The sequence below is a fragment of the Desmodus rotundus genome, chromosome 4 (assembly GCF_022682495.2).
Source record: "Desmodus rotundus isolate HL8 chromosome 4, HLdesRot8A.1, whole genome shotgun sequence".
NCBI lineage: Eukaryota > Metazoa > Chordata > Mammalia > Chiroptera > Phyllostomidae > Desmodus > Desmodus rotundus.
Genome location: NC_071390.1, coordinates 142,850,873 through 142,868,764, shown reverse-complemented (window position 1 = coordinate 142,868,764; position 17,892 = coordinate 142,850,873). Strand labels below are relative to the sequence as shown.

General features: G+C 43.1%; 1 protein-coding gene across 2 annotated transcripts in view; it reads left to right on the top strand.

The window, feature by feature from the left end:
- The first annotated feature begins 2,471 nt into the window (after positions 1–2,471).
- Positions 2,472–17,892, top strand: part of PIP4K2A (phosphatidylinositol-5-phosphate 4-kinase type 2 alpha) — a 155,823-nt gene continuing 140,402 nt past the window's right edge. For both annotated transcript variants that reach the window (XM_045183904.3, XM_024576307.3), the window contains exon 1: positions 2,472–2,892. In XM_045183904.3, coding sequence (XP_045039839.1) covers positions 2,749–2,892 — 144 coding nt within the window. In that variant the 5' untranslated portion in view covers positions 2,472–2,748. The remainder of the gene's footprint in view (positions 2,893–17,892) is intronic.

Genomic DNA, 17,892 nt, shown 5'->3' with positions numbered 1-17,892 from the left:
TTTTGTTAGTGTGTATTGTGACAGCTGTCATATAAGTGTGCACTTAAAAAAATGTATCAAAATTGGTGATAATTTTTGTGCAGCCATTTTAATATTGAAGATGGAATAAAATACACAACTTTTGCAGTGTATAATGCTTTATTATTTCAAGAAAAGTAAAAACACAACTGAACACAAAAAAAGATTTGTGCAGTGTATGAAGAAGGTGCTGTGACTGATCAAATGTGTCAAAAGTGGTTTGTGAAATTTCTTGGTACTATTGACATTTTGGCCAAATAATTCTTTGCTATGGGGCTGTCTTATGCATTAGGAGATGTTTAGCAGTACCCCTGGCCCCTACCCACTAGAAGTCAACAGCAGGAGATAGCCAACATGCTCCAAATATCCACATTAATATATTGGTGAAAATGAAAAATGTGTCTCTTATTTTATGGAAAAAAATGTAATGGACTCTTTGGCCAACACAGTAGATTTTATTCTTGAAAAGTGCTAAGAGAGTAAGTCTCAAATGTTCTCATCACACACGAACACACACACACACACAAATGGGAATTATATGATGGAGCTATTAGCTAACCCTACTGTGGTAGTCATTTCACAATAGAGACTGCATCAGATAGTCAAGTTGTACATCTTAAACTTTCCCAATGTTAAATGTCAATGATACCTCAATATAACTGGAAAAAGGTTCTGTCCTACAAGTATCCTCATCTGAAAATATCTCAGGGATTTTCATCTTCATGCCTGTGCCACTATCTGCTCCTAACAAGGAGCACCCATCCATACTTGCTGCCCTCCTAAGTAAGACCTCATCTGACAGTGCCCACAGGTACCCAACGCTTTGTCATCACTAAACTCAGGTTTTCCGCATTCACAGTAAGCCTATTGCCTTGCATTATTAATATACAATTAAGGGCAATAGAGCTATTATGGAACAAATAAAATGCTATCAAAACATCAAAGTGAATGGATTAATTTCAAATTGGAGGACCATGAAAGCACCAGGGAAGGAGTAATATTTGGCACAATTGTTTTCAAGGGCAGGACCTGGTAAAGGGGATCATGTGGAGTGATGATGAGAGAAATAATCAATGATGATTTGAAGCTTTCAAGCTTGGGCAATGAAAATTTGTTAAGCAAATGGACTTCTGGCTGAGGTACCTGAGCGATATGAATGCCATTTCCAGTACAATAGAAAACTAAAGCAACATGTGGGATGGAGGAGGATTTTGAACTTCATTTTAGACACTTTTAAAAGGTGCTTATGAACAATTGACATACAGATGTTCAACCAGGCACTTCTCAGGGGAAGAGTGTATGGGTTACCCGCAAGTACTCTATATTGTATCTTGTATGTATATCATTTTGGACAATAGAATAAAGAGGGAAGAACAAGAGGACTTCGGGGCAACCCTTATGTTTTAAAAACAAAGGACAAAGAGGAGCAAACGAAGGTGACCACATGGCCTGTGGCTCCCCACTCCCATGAGGCTAAGATCCGTAAGGGATAAGGGTCTATCATCTTTGTCTCCCTGACACAACTAATCAATTTCCAAGCACACAGTAGGTCTTCCCTATAGTATTTGAGTGGAGCAATATTTGCCCAGTGGGCTGACCCAGGGAAAATACACAGAATAGGATGACTTAGTTTGAATGGCAGCTTTCCTGAGATGGGTCAGGTATTAAGCATTAACAAGGGCTAAATACAGGTGTACGCGGATAAAGACAATGGACAGGTTTCTGTGGAAGAAGGTGCGTGGAATGCAAAAAAGGAAGGATGTAAGGAACACGGTGCGGGACTTGAAGCAGAAGCAGCAGGTCAGGGAATGATTTTCCCGGCCAAACCAAAGAACACAGGGTCCCATCCAGGGGAGGGGGATGGTGGGAATGACAGCTCAGACTGTTAGGTGTAAGACATGACTTGGAGAGTGTGGGAAAGCCCAGGTCCAGGGTCCCAACGGTTAAAGAAACAAAAGGATTAATCAATTAATTTCAGGGCCACTTGGGAAGGTGGCCAACGAAGTGCCCAGGTCCTTTCCGCGGTGCCGGGGAAGCCCTGGTCCGCGTGCAGCACGTCGGGTCTCACGAGCTCTTCCGACTCGCGGCGCCCGCACGCGGCGCTTCCCGGAGCCTCCTTCCCGCTCCAGGGGGCTCCTCTCCTCCGACGCCCCCACTCTCCGCGTCTCCCCTCCTGCCTCCGGAGGGGTCAGAAGAGGGTGCCTCGCCGGAGTCTCCCCTCCCCGCGCCGCACGCCCACAGCGCGGCGTCCTCGCCCAGCCAGGGGCTACCACCCCGACCACGGCTGCGCCCCAGGCGCCCGCCGGGCCGAGCGCAGCAGCGCCGGAGCGCGAGGGTTCGGCGGCTTAACGGTCCCGCGGGCGCGCGCCGCGCCCCGCGCCCCGCGCCCGGCGCCCCGCCCGGCGGCGCCGCGGCGGCTGCCCGCCCGCCCCCTGCGTCATGACGCCGGCGCCCAACGCGGAAGCCGCTCGCAGCGCGCCGGGTCCGGCCGCGGGCTGAGCGCCGAGCCGCGGCGGGCGCCGGATACCCGCGGGGTGCGAGCGGAGCTCTTCCTCCCTCCCGAGCGGGGCCGAGCGGGCGGAGCGGGGCCGAGCGCGGCGGCGGGCGGAGCGGGGCGCGGCGCGCCGGGGCCGCCGCCGGTGGGATGCGGCTGCCTCCCCGGGCCGGCGAGTAGAGAGGGCGGGTCCCCGGCCTGGGAGCGCGACGGTGGAGGGGACCGTGGCGGCGGCCATGGCGACCCCCGGCAACCTGGGGTCCTCCGTGCTGGCGAGCAAGACCAAGACTAAGAAGAAGCACTTCGTAGCGCAGAAAGTGAAGCTCTTTCGGGCCAGCGATCCGCTGCTCAGCGTCCTGATGTGGGGGGTAAACCACTCGGTAAGAGCTCGGGGTTGCGGCTGCAGTCTCTCTCCTCCTCCTCTTCCTCCTCGTTCTCTCCCCTCCTCCTCCTGCTGCAGCTGCTGCCGGGCTGGGAGCCCGAGCGGGGCCCTGGCCCTCCGGCTGCTCGCCCTCGGGGGCTGCCCTCCTGCCGCGGCGCCTCTGCCCCATCCTCGGGCGCGCGCTCGCCTTATCCGGCCGCCCAGATGCCACTTAGACCCCTTTTGGACCTAGGTCCGGATGCAGCACTTGGGATCTATCTGCATTTGCGTTCTGGGGACGATACCAGCGTCGCCCCCTGTCCGTCTGCCCGACGGTCTGTCCCCGCAGCCCAGGATCTGGGAAGTTTGTGCGGGCACGGCTCGCCGGGGGTGTCAGTCCCACCGGGGGCTGCTGGGGTCAGTGTCCCGGCGATCTCCCCTTCTGCGGGGCGCGGCGGGGGTGATCGGGTCCTCCGAGGGGCCGCAGGTGTACCTGTCCGAGGCAGGAGCGCCCGGAGCCTGCCGGCGGGGTAACGGGAGTGAGAATACTGGAGATCGGGACAGCAGCTTTAGTTAGGTTCTCTCTCGGGTATCATTGGAGACTAGGACCGTTTTTGACTACCCCACCAAAAAAAAAGGAAAGAAAGAAAGAAACCCGCCAGTGTGAATATGGTCATGGGGTTTAGCATCTCCTCTGCCCCTCTTCTGCATCGCCCTGCTGCTGCATCGCCCTGCTGCTGTGCGGGCTGAAGAGCTGCCTTGCGGGGAGGCTTCCTCCCCGCACCTCCTCCCCCCTCCTTGGGAACCAGGCCCCTGTCACCGACTGCAGAAGGGCGCAGGGCGGCCAGGGGATGACCACAGGAGGGGTCTCGGCGGGCGCGATGGAAGGCGGTCGAGAGTCGACTGCACGCGTGTGGAGGTTTCTTTAAAAGGCTAGAAGAGAAAGCTTGGAAAGGTTAGCTTAACTAACGGACCGCCGGAGGTGGTGGAAGATGCGCCCCTGCGGGCTCTGCGGACTGCGGTTTGAGCGTTTGAAATAGCCTCCTGCTGATCTCAACAGCAAGAAACTCATGCAGTTTTAATCTCCTTAGGATCAGGAAACCTGATAGGAACTGTCTGTCGGCTAAGCCATGAAAGTTTAAATGAGTCTGTGAATTTTGACCGTGACCTTACCCACTGCAGTTTAGCACCTGGGGGAAAATGTAAGCTTGCTTTCCCTATGTTTGAACGTTTGATTTCTACGGATGTTTGTGTGCCCTTTTCAGCACAATAGAAATGACAGAAAACCACGTTGGTTTTTTTTTAAAGAACAATCTGAATTTAATGAAGTTGTTTAAAGAGCAAAAGTATTGTATTTGTATTTTTCTTTCCCAAGCTTGGGAAAGGTGAAACAGTATCAGTATTGATTGTGTTTTTAGTAAGACTGAGAAATGATTATTTCTGTCAGCCCAATGCCTGATCCATTGAAGTTCATTTTAACTTCCTGACAACTTTTTTTTTTTTTTTAGCAATTAGGAATGTAAGCTTTTATTTACAACAGCATACATCATGCACCAAAACTCTTAAGTTTCATTACAGTAAATAAAATGAATTTTTCCTGTGTCTGCAATTTCGAGTTAAGTCTAATTCTTTTAAACTTTAAAAAAATTTCTTTTGTTGTTAGTTCCTTTTCTAAACTTAATGTTGTTAGTTTCATATTTAAGGGTGCTTTTATCTCATCAGAGTTCTGATGTTTGTTCAGGAGAGTGCTATGTCTGAGGGTTTAATCTAGTAAAGTATTGGCAATAATGTGCTGCTAAAACAGAGCGTGACCTCTGGGCATTAGTCTGAATCCCAGTTGACTTTAGAAAATCTTGTAATTGTACATGTTTTATTGTAACCACTTATGTTGCTACCTTATATTTATGAATTGCTACATTTGTTTTAGGTTTTTTTTTTTTCCTCTTTGGAAGTACTTTGAAACTACTTAAGGTTTATAAAAGTAATGTTCGTGTTATTTTAGTTGTTGCTTTCAAGAAAAGTTAGCAATTCTAAGTTTAGTCATCCAGAGGAGGCAAGTTTCCACAGTATGTAATACACCGTGTGATTCACTCTGCACATAGTAGGCACAAAAAAGTGCCAGCCACTGTACAAAGATTGCTAAAAATGCCCCTCATATTTTTGCCCAGATATTTTTGTGGGCTCTGAGTTGACATAAGGAAAGTATTTTACAGCCTTCTTTTTCAAAATGTCTGTTTTCTTTATTATTTTTGAACAAAATAAAGAAAATGTGTATGAAGATGAAATCTAATCCCTTAAGATGCCGAGTGTTGCAGGTTGACTTCAGTTTAGATGACAAAGTCTAATATTAGATCAGTGTTTTTATATGACCTTGTGTGCACCGAAGTCGATATTATAATATGAGAATAAATAGGTCAGCATTATTAGGAAGGAGCAGGCATAGTGTTGTGTGAATGGGGGCACTTGAGAAAGCATAAAAGAGAAGGAACAGATCATTCAAATTGAGAATCTTTTCCTACATGTCCAGTGCGATCAGAATTAATAGGAAATTATTTGTCAGGAATATAGCAATTTTATGTTTTAAAATTCATTTGGATTTGTCTTAAGGACATTTAGAAATAACCATACTTTGGGAGCATTAAAGGGGAACCATATATGTATTTTATCATTTGGGCATCTTCTGCAGGGATTGGAACCTTCTGTGTACAATGGAAAAATGCTCATTGGATCTGTGCACTAATTCTTTCTCTAGCTCTGTTGACCTTGAGCATGTTAACTAATTTTTGCACCAATGTTTGCGTCTATGAAGTAAGGTGATCGGACTGGATAATATCCAAGTTTTTTTTCTAACTTCAAGATGCAACTATTTTTAGAGTCTACTAGGTTCATAGCATTATACAAGGATGCACAGACTAGGAATAGTAATAGTATATAACAGGAGTCATTACTATTATTACTTTGCCAGTGCAGCAGCATTCAGAGAATTGTCAAGGCCATGACTAGAGGGAAGGAAATCTGGTAACAACGGTGAGAGATGTGTGAACTAAAAGTTTGTTGGATTGATTGTAGTTGGATTGTATTGCATTCTATTAAGTCAAAGTCTATTTCATTGAAATATAAAAACTTGCAGCTAAGGTAGGAATTTTCAAATCCATTGTGGCTATAATTCTCAATCAGAATAATACTGACTTTGGTGGTTAATTTGATGTGTTACTGCTTTGTAACTTAAAATATCCATCAGTGAATGGATCACTGCCAATTTTTAAGTATTTTGAGCAGAGAATATAATTGAATACATAAAGAAAAAGATGATTTAAGAAGGCAATTTTGACTTGTTTCATTTGGAATTAAACTAAAAATGATCAGGCAGTTAGCTTCTTAAAATTATATTTTAATAGTGTGTGGAGCATGAAGAATCGTCTGAGCCAAGACTTGTTTTACACAGATATTCTAAAAGATTTTTATACAGAGTAAAATGTGAGCCTTTTAGAAATTATATTTAAAAACCTATTTAAATATGTGGAAGAGGTGTCTGTGTAGAAGAATGTAAAGGATATAAAACTTGTTTAAAACAAATATAGTATTTAGAAGTAGCCATTATTTAATTAGAGTCTTTTGGTTGTAAGCCATAGAAACACAGATGAGTTTAAGCAAAAATTTAAAATATTCCGAGGGTTTCGGAGGTTTATCACTGAGAAGGTTAGGGTTGGTAACCAAACCAGGAGAACAGGATCGAGGCTGCGCTTCCAGGACAATGGGAACCAGGTGCTTGGGTGCTGTTGGCACTTTTCTGTCCTTTTTGGTCTATTCTTTCTCACAGTTGACAGGTTTCCTTCACAGGGAACTAATGGTTCCCGAATTTCACATTCTGTACTTTCGGCCCCCCCGAAAGGGACTTTCTGTATCTGATTCAGTTATAAAAATCCATGGAGGGATTCTGACTGGGTTGACTTGGGTCATTCGCAGTATCGGGTGAGCAGTTATAAAAAGGTGGCAGCTCCTGCCTGTTGGAGTTGGGAAGAATAGCTCTCAAAAGAAGGGAGAGGGCCTCTACAGGCAATATCCGGCCAGTGCCTGTCCTCATAATAGGGCTGGGCTGTTTATCTCGGTGTTGTGGGGCACACTTTGTGTGTTTTGATGAATATGTAGTTTTCTGGACAGAGTATTCATAGCTTTTGTTATATTCTAAATAAGGTCTGAAACTCAAAATAGGTAAATACTATATTGGAGAAATAGTGATGTCTTAGGTTTGTGGGTTTATATTTGAGCACTGGAAAAAAGATAAAACCAGATTTAAAAATGATATATATGACTATGAAATATTAACTGAATAGAATATAATAAAGCAATTAAAATAATAATCAGCTAGACATTAGATGAAACTCATTGACTGAATGGAACCCAACTAATCATTCATTCAAGAAATCCAGTCTCACATTATTTTTTTCTTCCCTTTTTAGAAGACTGAAGAATGCCAAGCAGACATACACAAATTTTATTATGAGGGGAAATAGTTACATAACCCCTTAAATTTGGGGTTATAGCCTCAAAGCAATACATTTCTTCTTCACTTTTTCTCAAACACCTTAGAGTGAACTTGAGTATTGGGAATGATGCCCATGGCAGGCCAGTGATTTCTCTTTCTGCCTCAGGGTTGCTGCTGTGCCTTTTGAAAGGTTTTCGGCAAGAATTCGAATAAACAAACAAAATCTACCTTAAATGTATTAGAAAATGCAGTGAACCAGAGTAATTAATTCTACACACACACCCTTTGAAATAGAAGTTTTGGAATTGAAAGGAATGGGTGCACTATGGCAAAATGGTTTGTGGTCAGGCAGATTAGGTTCAAGTCCTGCCTTCGTCATTTGTGTTCTCTTTGAGAAGATAGATGGTTTATGCACGCGAGCCCCAAGGCGCTCATTCTTAAAATGGAGGTGATGATGATGCCGCACAGGATTATTTCGAGGGTTAAGTAAGATTATATATTTAAAGCCTAGCATTGTAATCAGCACACAGCAAGGATTCTGTAATTAATACTTAGAAATGGTCAACCTCAGAAGCATTTCGGCTGGCAGCTACTGATAAGCACTAGACAAGTGTTTCTCAGAATTTAATGTGTATTTATCACTTGGGGACATTTTAAAAATGTAGATTCTGACCCAGGTCTGCGGTAAAGCCTGAGATAAATACAGATGTTTATCATGTTCTTAGGTGATATCGGTGCTGCTGGTCCATGGGCTATATTTTAAGCAGCAAGACAGAAGGAATAATGTTTAAAATAAGGAGAAATGTTAAGGTTTTGTCCCCCAACTGCATGTGATGAATCCTTGGAAGAAAGGTGGCCTCATAATGGAGTTAACGAAAGTTAGGAGAAAGAGTTGTGTGTTGAAAAAGGATGATTTTTTTTTTTAGATTTAAGAAAAGTTGAATTGCAGAGGATGGTGAGTGGGTGTTGTAGTGACAGTGCCCACCTGTGGGATGCTGGAAGGTGGGTTGGAACTCGGGAGCAAGGTCAGGGTGGGGGTGGAGAATGGAGAGTTGTTGTCCGTGCAGGGTTGGCGAGCCACAGGGCTAAATAGATCTCTGAGGGAGAAGCTGGAAAACGGGGACACTTGTTTTTCAGAGAAGGAATGAGGAAGGAGGAACAAAGAGCAAGAGAAAACTCAGCAAGGAGGCCAGCAGAATTGGATGCTGCAGAGACCACGACGTTCATGGATATGCTTTTGGACATGCGGTTTATTTTCTGTGTGTGCGTTAAAGCTTAAAGATCTAAGGAGTGAGTGAGTGCAAGCAGAGGTAGCCTCTCTTTTTGGAAGGCTGAAAGTAGAAGGAAGGTGAAAGATGATATTCTATTTAGGAATACCTAGGTATTTTCCTTGACTCCATTTCTTCCTTTCCATTGTCACTCTGCCAATCCTAACCACATTTATTCCCCTCTTTTTGTTAAAAATACCTCATTTCCCTATCTTTTATGTATATTTCCTTTTTTGCCTGGGACCCCTATGACAGTATGGTGAAAGCCATGGACCCCTTCTTAAATAATGCTTTTGAATGAATAAATAAAAATAGTATATAGGATATATACTACCAAGTTCATGGATCTCCTGTGCTCTATCCATGGACTACTTAGAGGTTTGGGGAACCCAGTTAAGAACCATTGCAAAAGTAAGGAGGAGTGCTATGGGGTGGGAAATGGGGGAGAGCACACAGTAGCGAGGAAGGATACTCCACAGTAGGAAGTAGCAAAGGTTGAATTAATTACCTGCTGGGATTATAGTGCTGGTAGGTGGTGTGATTCAAACCTGAACCCTTAACCATTGAGCTGTGCTGCCTGGGCATGCCTGTGCATTATTCTTTTCTCTCTCTCTCTCTTTTTTTTTTTGAGATCTTTCCTTAGTCTTAAAAGCTTTGACAGACAGGGTATAGTAGTCCCCCTTTCTCCACTGGGGATATATTCCAAGACCCCTATTAAGTACCTGAAACCATGGATAGTACTAAGTCCGATGGGTCCTATTTAATTTATAAATTAGTCACAGTCAGAGAGTAACAACAGTGACTAATAATAAAATAGAACAATTATAAAAATACAGTGTAATAAAAGTTACGTGAATGTGGTCTCTCTCTCTCTTTATCCCCCTCGTTCCTGCTCCCCGGTTGAGCAGATAAATGAGGTGGCTGCTGAGTGACTGCCTGGGGTAAGAGGGTGTGCTAGTCAGAGGGATGGTTCACATCCTGGGTGGGATGGAGCAGGAAGGTGAGGGACTTTATCACGTTACTCAGGAGAGCATGCAATTTAGAACTTAGGAATTCTTTGTTTCTGGAATTTTCCCATTTAATACCTTTGGACCGCTGTTGACCACAGGTCCAGAAACTGGAAAGTGAAACCATGGCTAAGGGGTGACTACTGTATTAGCTATTAAGAAAACTGTTTGAAAACACTGTTTTTCCTGTATAGAAGGAAAATCATTGCTTATGTTCAAAGTGTGTCAGAGTATCTAGGAAGAGAGTACACACACACACACACACACACACACACAGAAAGGTGTTGTAGGGAGTTTTAAAACAGCAACCTACCCAAAGATAAGGCTTTACATTTTAAGTAAGTTTTTGTAGTTTTTTATGTCTCTACAGTGGTTAAGAGTTCTGGTGACACACTGGTTGGCTGGCTGTGTGACCTTGGGCAGGTCATTTGGCTTCTCTTTCTCAGTTCCTTTTTTTTAATAAAAAGATAATAATAGTACCTATTATGGAAGTCTGATATGTGGATTAAATAAGTTGATATTTGTGAAATATCTAAAGAGTTGTTGGCAAATGCTAAGTTCTTAGTAAACATTAGCTGTTACCATTTTTCAAAAAATATTTTAAGTTATACAACATGTTAAATTAATTGTTACATTATTCTGGTTCATAGCTATATATCACCATCGCACTTGGCATCCTTGTGCATCTTTGACTTACATATTAATCATTTTATAACTGTCTTCGTGCCCTTGCTGTACTTTCCACATCTGTTTTGTTAAAATGTTCTTTCTTGTATTTTTAGTGCTTTCACTAGTGATCAGGTTGTTTGAAGTGTTTAGACTCAGTTAATTTAATTCAGATTCATTAGTTACAAATTATGCCTGCTATTGATTTGATATTTTACTGGGGTTTTTTTTCAATGTAAAAGATATTGTGCAAGATGCTTGGGATGCAAAGTGAATATATGATGGGCACTGCCCTCGAGTTGCTTATAAGTGCAGGGGAAACACATCTGTACGGGGTGGTGCAAAAGTAGGTCTACAGCCCTGGCTGGTCACGGGTTCAATTCCCAACTATCACATCTGTGTTTCTCCCCTCTCTCCCTCCCTTCCCCTCTCTCTAAAAATAAATAAATAAAAGTTTTATTTAAAAAAAGTAAGTTTACAGTTTGTGTGAAGAATAGCACAATGAATAATACAGGAAATAAACTTTTGTATATTTATAACTGTAAACCTACTTTTGCCCCACCCTGTATTAATAACTAGAGTATCAGGAATGGTTGGGCTATTATTAAATAGGGTGGTCAAAGCATAAACCTCACGGAGAAGACACGTGAGTAAGGGGATAATAATGGCTGTGAAGGGGTTGGACGTGAGGCTATCCGGGGGAAGTGCATTTTAGGCAAAACGAACAGCTGGTGCAAAAATCTCGAGGCTGGTGCTGGCTTGGTATGTTTAGGCAACTGCGAGGAAGTCTGTGTGGCTGGAGCAGAGTGAGAAATGGAGAGAGTGGAAGGAGATGGGGGCAGGGACTGGATTATGAGGACTTCTCCCAGGACTCTTGTAGAAGGGTTCAGAAGGAGCCTTGAAATTGGAGTAGAATCTTCCAGTTGGAGAAGGCAAGGAAGGCCCGTATGGCCAAGGGGTCCACAGTGGCAAGAGTAAGCAGACTGAGTCGAAAATGGTTAGGTGGTCTGGTGTGGCCATTCACTTACATACAATTTACAAAATGATGGCATCAGCCATCATCAGGAGCCTGTTAGAAATGCAGAATTTGGGGCTCTCTGCACACCTTCTGGAGCAGAATGTTCATTTTTAACAAGACGGGTGATTTGTAAACACATTCCAGTTTGAGAAGCACTGGCGAGGGTAAATCTTTTGTTCCAAACCCTGAGGTTCCTTGGAGCTGCCTCAGAGTCTGTGGGGGAAGGGGCTGAACTGGTGGAAGAATTGAGCCCCTGTCTCAGCTTCATCCAGAGCCGCAGCTTTTGTTCTCCTCCCTCCTCCTCCTCTTCCTCTTTCTCTTTGCCTCCTGTATTCCCTCTTCTTCCTCCTCTCCTCCTACTCTCTCTTGCCTCTTCCTCTTCTTTTCACTGAATACACACTGTTATATACATAAAGGCAAAAAGGTTGTGTAACCAAGAAGATTGAAAAACCACAGACGTAAATTTTGAGAACTGTTAGGAGATGGTTGAAAATGTAGTTTGAGGCCAGATTTGAAAGGCCCAGTAGCTGATATTGCCAGAGAAAACTTAACAAGTTTTGACAAGGCCCACTTTAAAATTTACTCTAACTCTCAAGTGGTACTCAACCCAATTTTTGTTCAGTTCCCACTCAGCGTTTTCTCTGCTCTTTGAACTTATTTCTTACTGTTTCCTCTCCTTAAACTTCCCTCTAGCATTTTGTTGCTCTACCCTCCGCACAGCTGCTAATCTTTAGAGCTTTAAAGACATTGACCATAGAAGCCATGCACTTCTGGTCTTCTCACCACCTAGTCTGCTGACTTTGGAACAGTTGAATCCATCAGCTTACAAACAGGTTGGAGGGCTGCACTGTGGTTTGGGGCTTCTAGTCACACATGGCTATTTAAATTTCATTTAATTAAAATTAAATCTTAAGCTTCAGTCTCAGCCCTGGCCGGTATGGCTCAGTTGGTTGGAGCATCATCCCGGAGACCGAGGGTCACGGGCTTGATTCTGAGTCAGGGCACACACCTAGGTTGCAGTTTCAGTCCCTGGCCCGGCACGTGCGGGCGGCAACCAATGGATGTTTCTCTCACATTGATTTTCTCTCTCTCCCCCTTTCTTTCTCTCTGGGGTAAATAAATATGTTTAATAATAATAATAATAGATTCGGTCTCATGTCAAATGCTCAGGAGCCACATGTGGGCAAGGCTGTCGTATTGGACAGATGGGTGTTTGCATCTTTGTAGCACTTTGTGTTGGACTGCGCTTGCTGATCTGGGATCTCCCATCTTAGAAACAAAATCACAACTATAACGACAAAAAACTTCCCTTTGACATCATATCTCTCACTGTATCATTGTCTACTCTGTTTTCTGTGTTCCTTTTTGTAGCAAACATTGAGAAGTTTTGTCTAAAGGTGTCGCCTCTTGTTGTCTACGGTTGCTGTCCCCCCTTCGCCTGACACTCTTCTCCGTGTGGTACTCCAGTCTAGCTTTTGGTCCCCCCCACACACAATGCGAGGAAACTGCTCTTGTCAGCATCACCAGCAACATTCATCTTCATGTTTTTAACTCCAGGGGGTCACGCTGTATTGTCTTTTTTCTTGTTTTCCTTCTGCCTCCCCAGCCACTCTGTCTTAGGTACCTTACCAGGTTTCTCCTCTATCCAATTTCAGAATGTTTGAATGCCCCAGGATTCTGTCTAGGGGCTTCTATAATGCATGTATTTTATCTGCCTGGTCTTACTTAGTCTTATGGCTTTATGCTGATGATTGAGACATTTTTGTCCTCTTCAACTCTGCCCTGCTGGGCTTCATATTCAGTTTCTTACCACATATATTCACCTGAATAGGCATCTCACCTGTGTGTCCCAAACAGGGCTCTTGATTTCCTTTTCCTACTCTACCCCACCCCTTGTCATGTCTGAAACCATTTTCTTCCCCGTCTCAGGACTAGACTACCATCTACTCAGGTGCTCGAGCCGGAAACCTAGGAACTGACCTTGATTCCTCCATTTGCATCAGCACTTTCATTTTTGAGTCCCAAATCTCCGTGCTTCTCTCCTCCCATTTGAACTCTGTTCTTGGGGAACACTGCAGTAGTTGCAGGTCTCCCCGTGGTCACCCATGCCCTGCTTCAATCCAGTCCTCTGCAGCGGGGGCACAGTGATCTTTCTGAAATGTAAATAGCATGTCACTTCAGTGACAACTTCAGAGGCTTCCCATTCTGTTGCCAATAAAGCCCAAACTCTCATCTATGGCTTGCAAGGCCTTAGTGGCCTGGCCCGTTTCCCTCTTCGCCCTTAGCCCTTACCACTCTCTTCATGACTTCTTCCTTCCAGTCGCCCTGCTCTTTTTCTGTTCCTTAAACAAGCCACACCCAGCGCAGCCACAGAGCTTCTGCCTTCGCTTTCTTCTCTGTCTGGAATGTTCTTCCCTCTGATCTTTGAGTGGTGGCCCCTATTGTCATTTTAATTTCTCAGCTCAGAGTTGCCTTTTATGGCCTTTATGACCCCCTCATCTAAAGTAGCCCCTTCACTCTCATATTATTCTTTTATTTTCTCTGTGACACTTAGTACTAGGAAACTGAATTGTTTACATATTTATTACTCATCCCCCCAGCTAGGATGTTGAGTTCCACATCAGGTAAGGTTGTCTTATTTACTGCCTAATCCTTGCACGTGGAACAGAGCTTATATGTAGTAGGTGCCCCTAAATATTGTTGAATGAATCAGTGGAGCTGGGATTCTGTGACCTATAGGCCATTAGTGTTCACTTGCTGGATTATGAGCCCTTCCACAATCACTGAGAAATTTATTTTTGCTAAGATTGAGCAGAGTGCTTAAGAGCATTTTGCTGAGTAAGTTGTGCAATGCAGTAAGAGTGGGGGAAGCCTTGCTGCAAGTTGGTGATAAGAGGTGTGGGGTAACCATGAGCTGACGTCAGAGAAGGAGCTATGTTTACAGCAATATGCAAGACCTTTGCCTTGTGAACACAGCAGAGAAGGGTCAGAGAGGAAACAGCTTGTCGTAGAAAGTCACGAAGGGAATCGTGTGGAGACTGTGAACGCACTTCTCCAGCGTCAGAGACGTGTAGAAGAGTGCGCTGCAACGTTATTACTGATTCATTCCGCATAGCTTGGATCTTTTAATGGCTTCAGTTATGCTTCTACAAATTCTGGTATTCAGGAGTTAAATTTCAGATATGTTTTGACCATGGCCATGCGTCCTTTTTTCCTTTTTGCTCGGTACATTGTAAGAACAGAGGTAATCCCAGTGTCTCAGATCTTTCTGGGTCTCTTTCTGCTGTGTTATGTTTTTGCTGATTCTTGTTCATGGGACCTTGTTTCCATACTTACTTGTTTATTTTTGACTGAGAGCTGCTCATTTCCCGTGGACAATTATTTGGGGAGGATTCTTTGTGTTTTAGGGTGAAACTGTGTCCCTTTAGAGAGAATAGTTCATTGTTGCCAGGTGGCTAGGGCTCTTACAGACCAAGGCCATTTTAAACTAAACTCACTGCTTGAAACTTTTTGGACCTCCTGGTGATATAAATTTGAGCAGCAGTTGCCTGTGGGTAGAAGGGTTAATTTTTGGTTTGCCCTTAGCCTGAAGATGTGACCCTTGTGGATCCTACCCTTAAGGGGAAAGGGTTTCTTGTTAAAGGGCCTGTGGCATTTTCAGGGAAATGATGAACTTTCTTCAGGTACCATTTTATGCTTTCCATCTTCTATTTTTATGGTTGTATTCGTTTCCCTTATTTTGTACATATTACTATTGAAATCACTTCTGTTTGCATTATTTAGTTTAGGCTTGGTTATTCAGGATTAGAATCATATCTTTAAGTTGTGACATCCAAACATTTAGAGCTTACTGTTATTTGTAATTGTAATAAACATGCTTTGCTTTTGTTCTCTCACCCTGGACTTTGAGAAAGGTATTCCATATTAATGAGCCAAAGAACGACCTCTGTGGCATGCCATACCACATAACCTGTACAAAGGTGCCCGGTGGGAGGGGTGGGTGTGGGCTGGAATCAGTATTGCCACCTGCATGCAACGGCAAGGGGTGCATTAGCCAGAGACAGGATCCCTTTTTGTCACTCGCTTGCACAGAGGAGGCTCATTTCAGGATGTGCACAAAAGTGCCTTGTGTGCCAGCAGCTGCCCTGCTTTTCTTGGCTCCTGCATACAGAATTTCTCCTGTCAGATTCCTAAGCATAGGTTCCTTGAGGAAGCTTTCAGGTAGTGTTTAGGCTCGGCAAAAGAGAAAAAAAAAAAGCGGGGTTTATAAAGGTCCTTACAAATTTGAATCTACTGTAGAAAATGCATAATTTATGTCATTTTTCTGCTACATGCATGTTTGTATAATGCAAATTAGTTTACGCAGATTGGTAACGAGGGAATGATGGCATGTGATATGGAAATTGGTCCAGACACAGTTTTCCTTGAACATGTCACTGCTTGGTGCCCCCAGGTGAATATGAAGTACACAACATGGCCAAAGGCAGCAGACCAAGTAGGACCACAGGACTGAGCACCGTGCTCACCCATCTTTGTTCTTCCTCTTGACTCAGGTGGCCAGGGGCTTGGTCTCAGAAGTACTAATTTCATGGTTTCCCCAGTCTTTGTGTATTTTGTCCTGGTCTGTATAACCGGGGAGCTCAGTTATTTCTTATAATCATTCCTCAATCATTCCTTTCCATTGGGTGATCTTCACAACTATATTTTTAAAGATAAAGTCCATTCTGTATTTATTAGGACCTCATAATTTTGAAGACTGATATATGTACTTTTAGCATTTGCTTTTTTAAGTGTTCTATAGATCTTGAGTGGTTTACTTAATATCTGTTTTTAGTGTGTATTCAGAACTTAGTTTATATATAATATTATAAATAGAAACATTTGTATTTACAATTTCTTTTGCATAACTATATGGAATCCCCCCACTTCCCCAAAACACACAGTCACTGCCATTGTTTTGTTCCCAGGGATAACCAGGTATAAATGTGATAGAAGCCTTGCTGACTGAGTCATCTATAGTCTCAAAACAACTTGAACACACTGATCTAAACAAGCAGAAACTTAATTTCCTCACAGGTCCTCTTGAGTTTCCGTCGCACCCCTCCTCCTACCTGAGCAGGCTGCTCTCCCGCTCTCTCCCACTCCCGGGGCTTCCGTGTGTTCATACATCTTTCACAAGTCAGCTCGGACTTCCTAAGTTTCCATGCTCCCAAATTACCTGTTCTAATAATGTGCTTCTACTCAGCTTTACCTTTTTGAAAACTTGCTCTATGGGCTTTCTTCCGTGCCCAGAAACCTGAGGGAAAAAACTGTTTTTTCAACTGACTTCTCGCACATGAACCCAACTTAGAATATGTTTACCATAGAAACAAACAGCCGGCTTACAAATGCATGTTTGGAACACAACCTGTCCATAAATTAGATTGTGCTTGCACATAGATGAAAAATTCAAATGCATCGACATAGAAAGAATTGTTCAGAAGCAATTATGATAAGCCCATAAGGCACTTTTTTTTGTTGTTATTGCAGATTGAGCCAAAGTAGGAGGGCAGGAGCAAAGACACATTTTAATGGGGGGGGAGGGAAAGGTTAGGAGAAGCTAGTGTATCCCTTTGTCTTACTTTTCTCTTGCAGTTTTGATATTAGATATTCATAAATTTAACATACCCTCAGGTGAGGAATTTTTTTAAAATATTTTTTTAATTTATTTTTTTGGAGATTTTATTTATTTTTAGAGAGGGGGAAGGGAGGGAGAAAGAGAGAGGGAGAGAAACCTCGTGTGTGGTTGCCTCTCACGTGGCCCCCACAGGGGACCGGGCCCACAACCCAGGCATGTGCCTAAATGGGAATCAAACCGGCGACCCTTTGGTTTGCAGCCTGTGCTCAATCCACTGAGCCACACCAGCCAGGGCTAGATATTCATAAATTTAAAATGTGCCAATGAAGATTTCACCCAGTAAAAAGCCCATAGTGAATACTTTTACTCTTTATTATATGGAACTTCTTTCTTATGTTTATTTAGATCAACTAGAAACATTCATGGCTTCAGTGGAATTTAAGTTCTAATAAGTATAGAGGAGAGACATGTATATGTGTATATAGTATGTGTGCATGTATAGTAAATTTCCTGTATGAAAAACTTGAAAAATAGTGACAAATATAGTGAAGAATTACCATAATCATTCCAGGAGCAATCAGTATTAATGTTTTGGGATGTATCTTTCCAGTATTTTTTTAAAAGTCTCTTTGAGATTATACTATGTGTATATTTCCTCATATCATTATGTATTCTTCATAATGATAATTTTTAATGACTACCTAATAGTCTAATGAAGTTTTAATAATCTCTATATTGGTTCCAGGTTTTTGCTACTGTAAAAAGTGCTTCTAGCAACATCTCCCTATAGAAAACTTTTTCTTATTTTGGGTAATTTCCTTAGAACAGATTCCCCTTTGGGGGAATTACTTGATCCAAGGGTACAAATATGTTAAGGTTCTTGGTACATGTTGCCCCACTGTTTCCTAATCAGGAATGAGCACTTGGTTATCCAGTTACCACTTCTCATTAGACTTG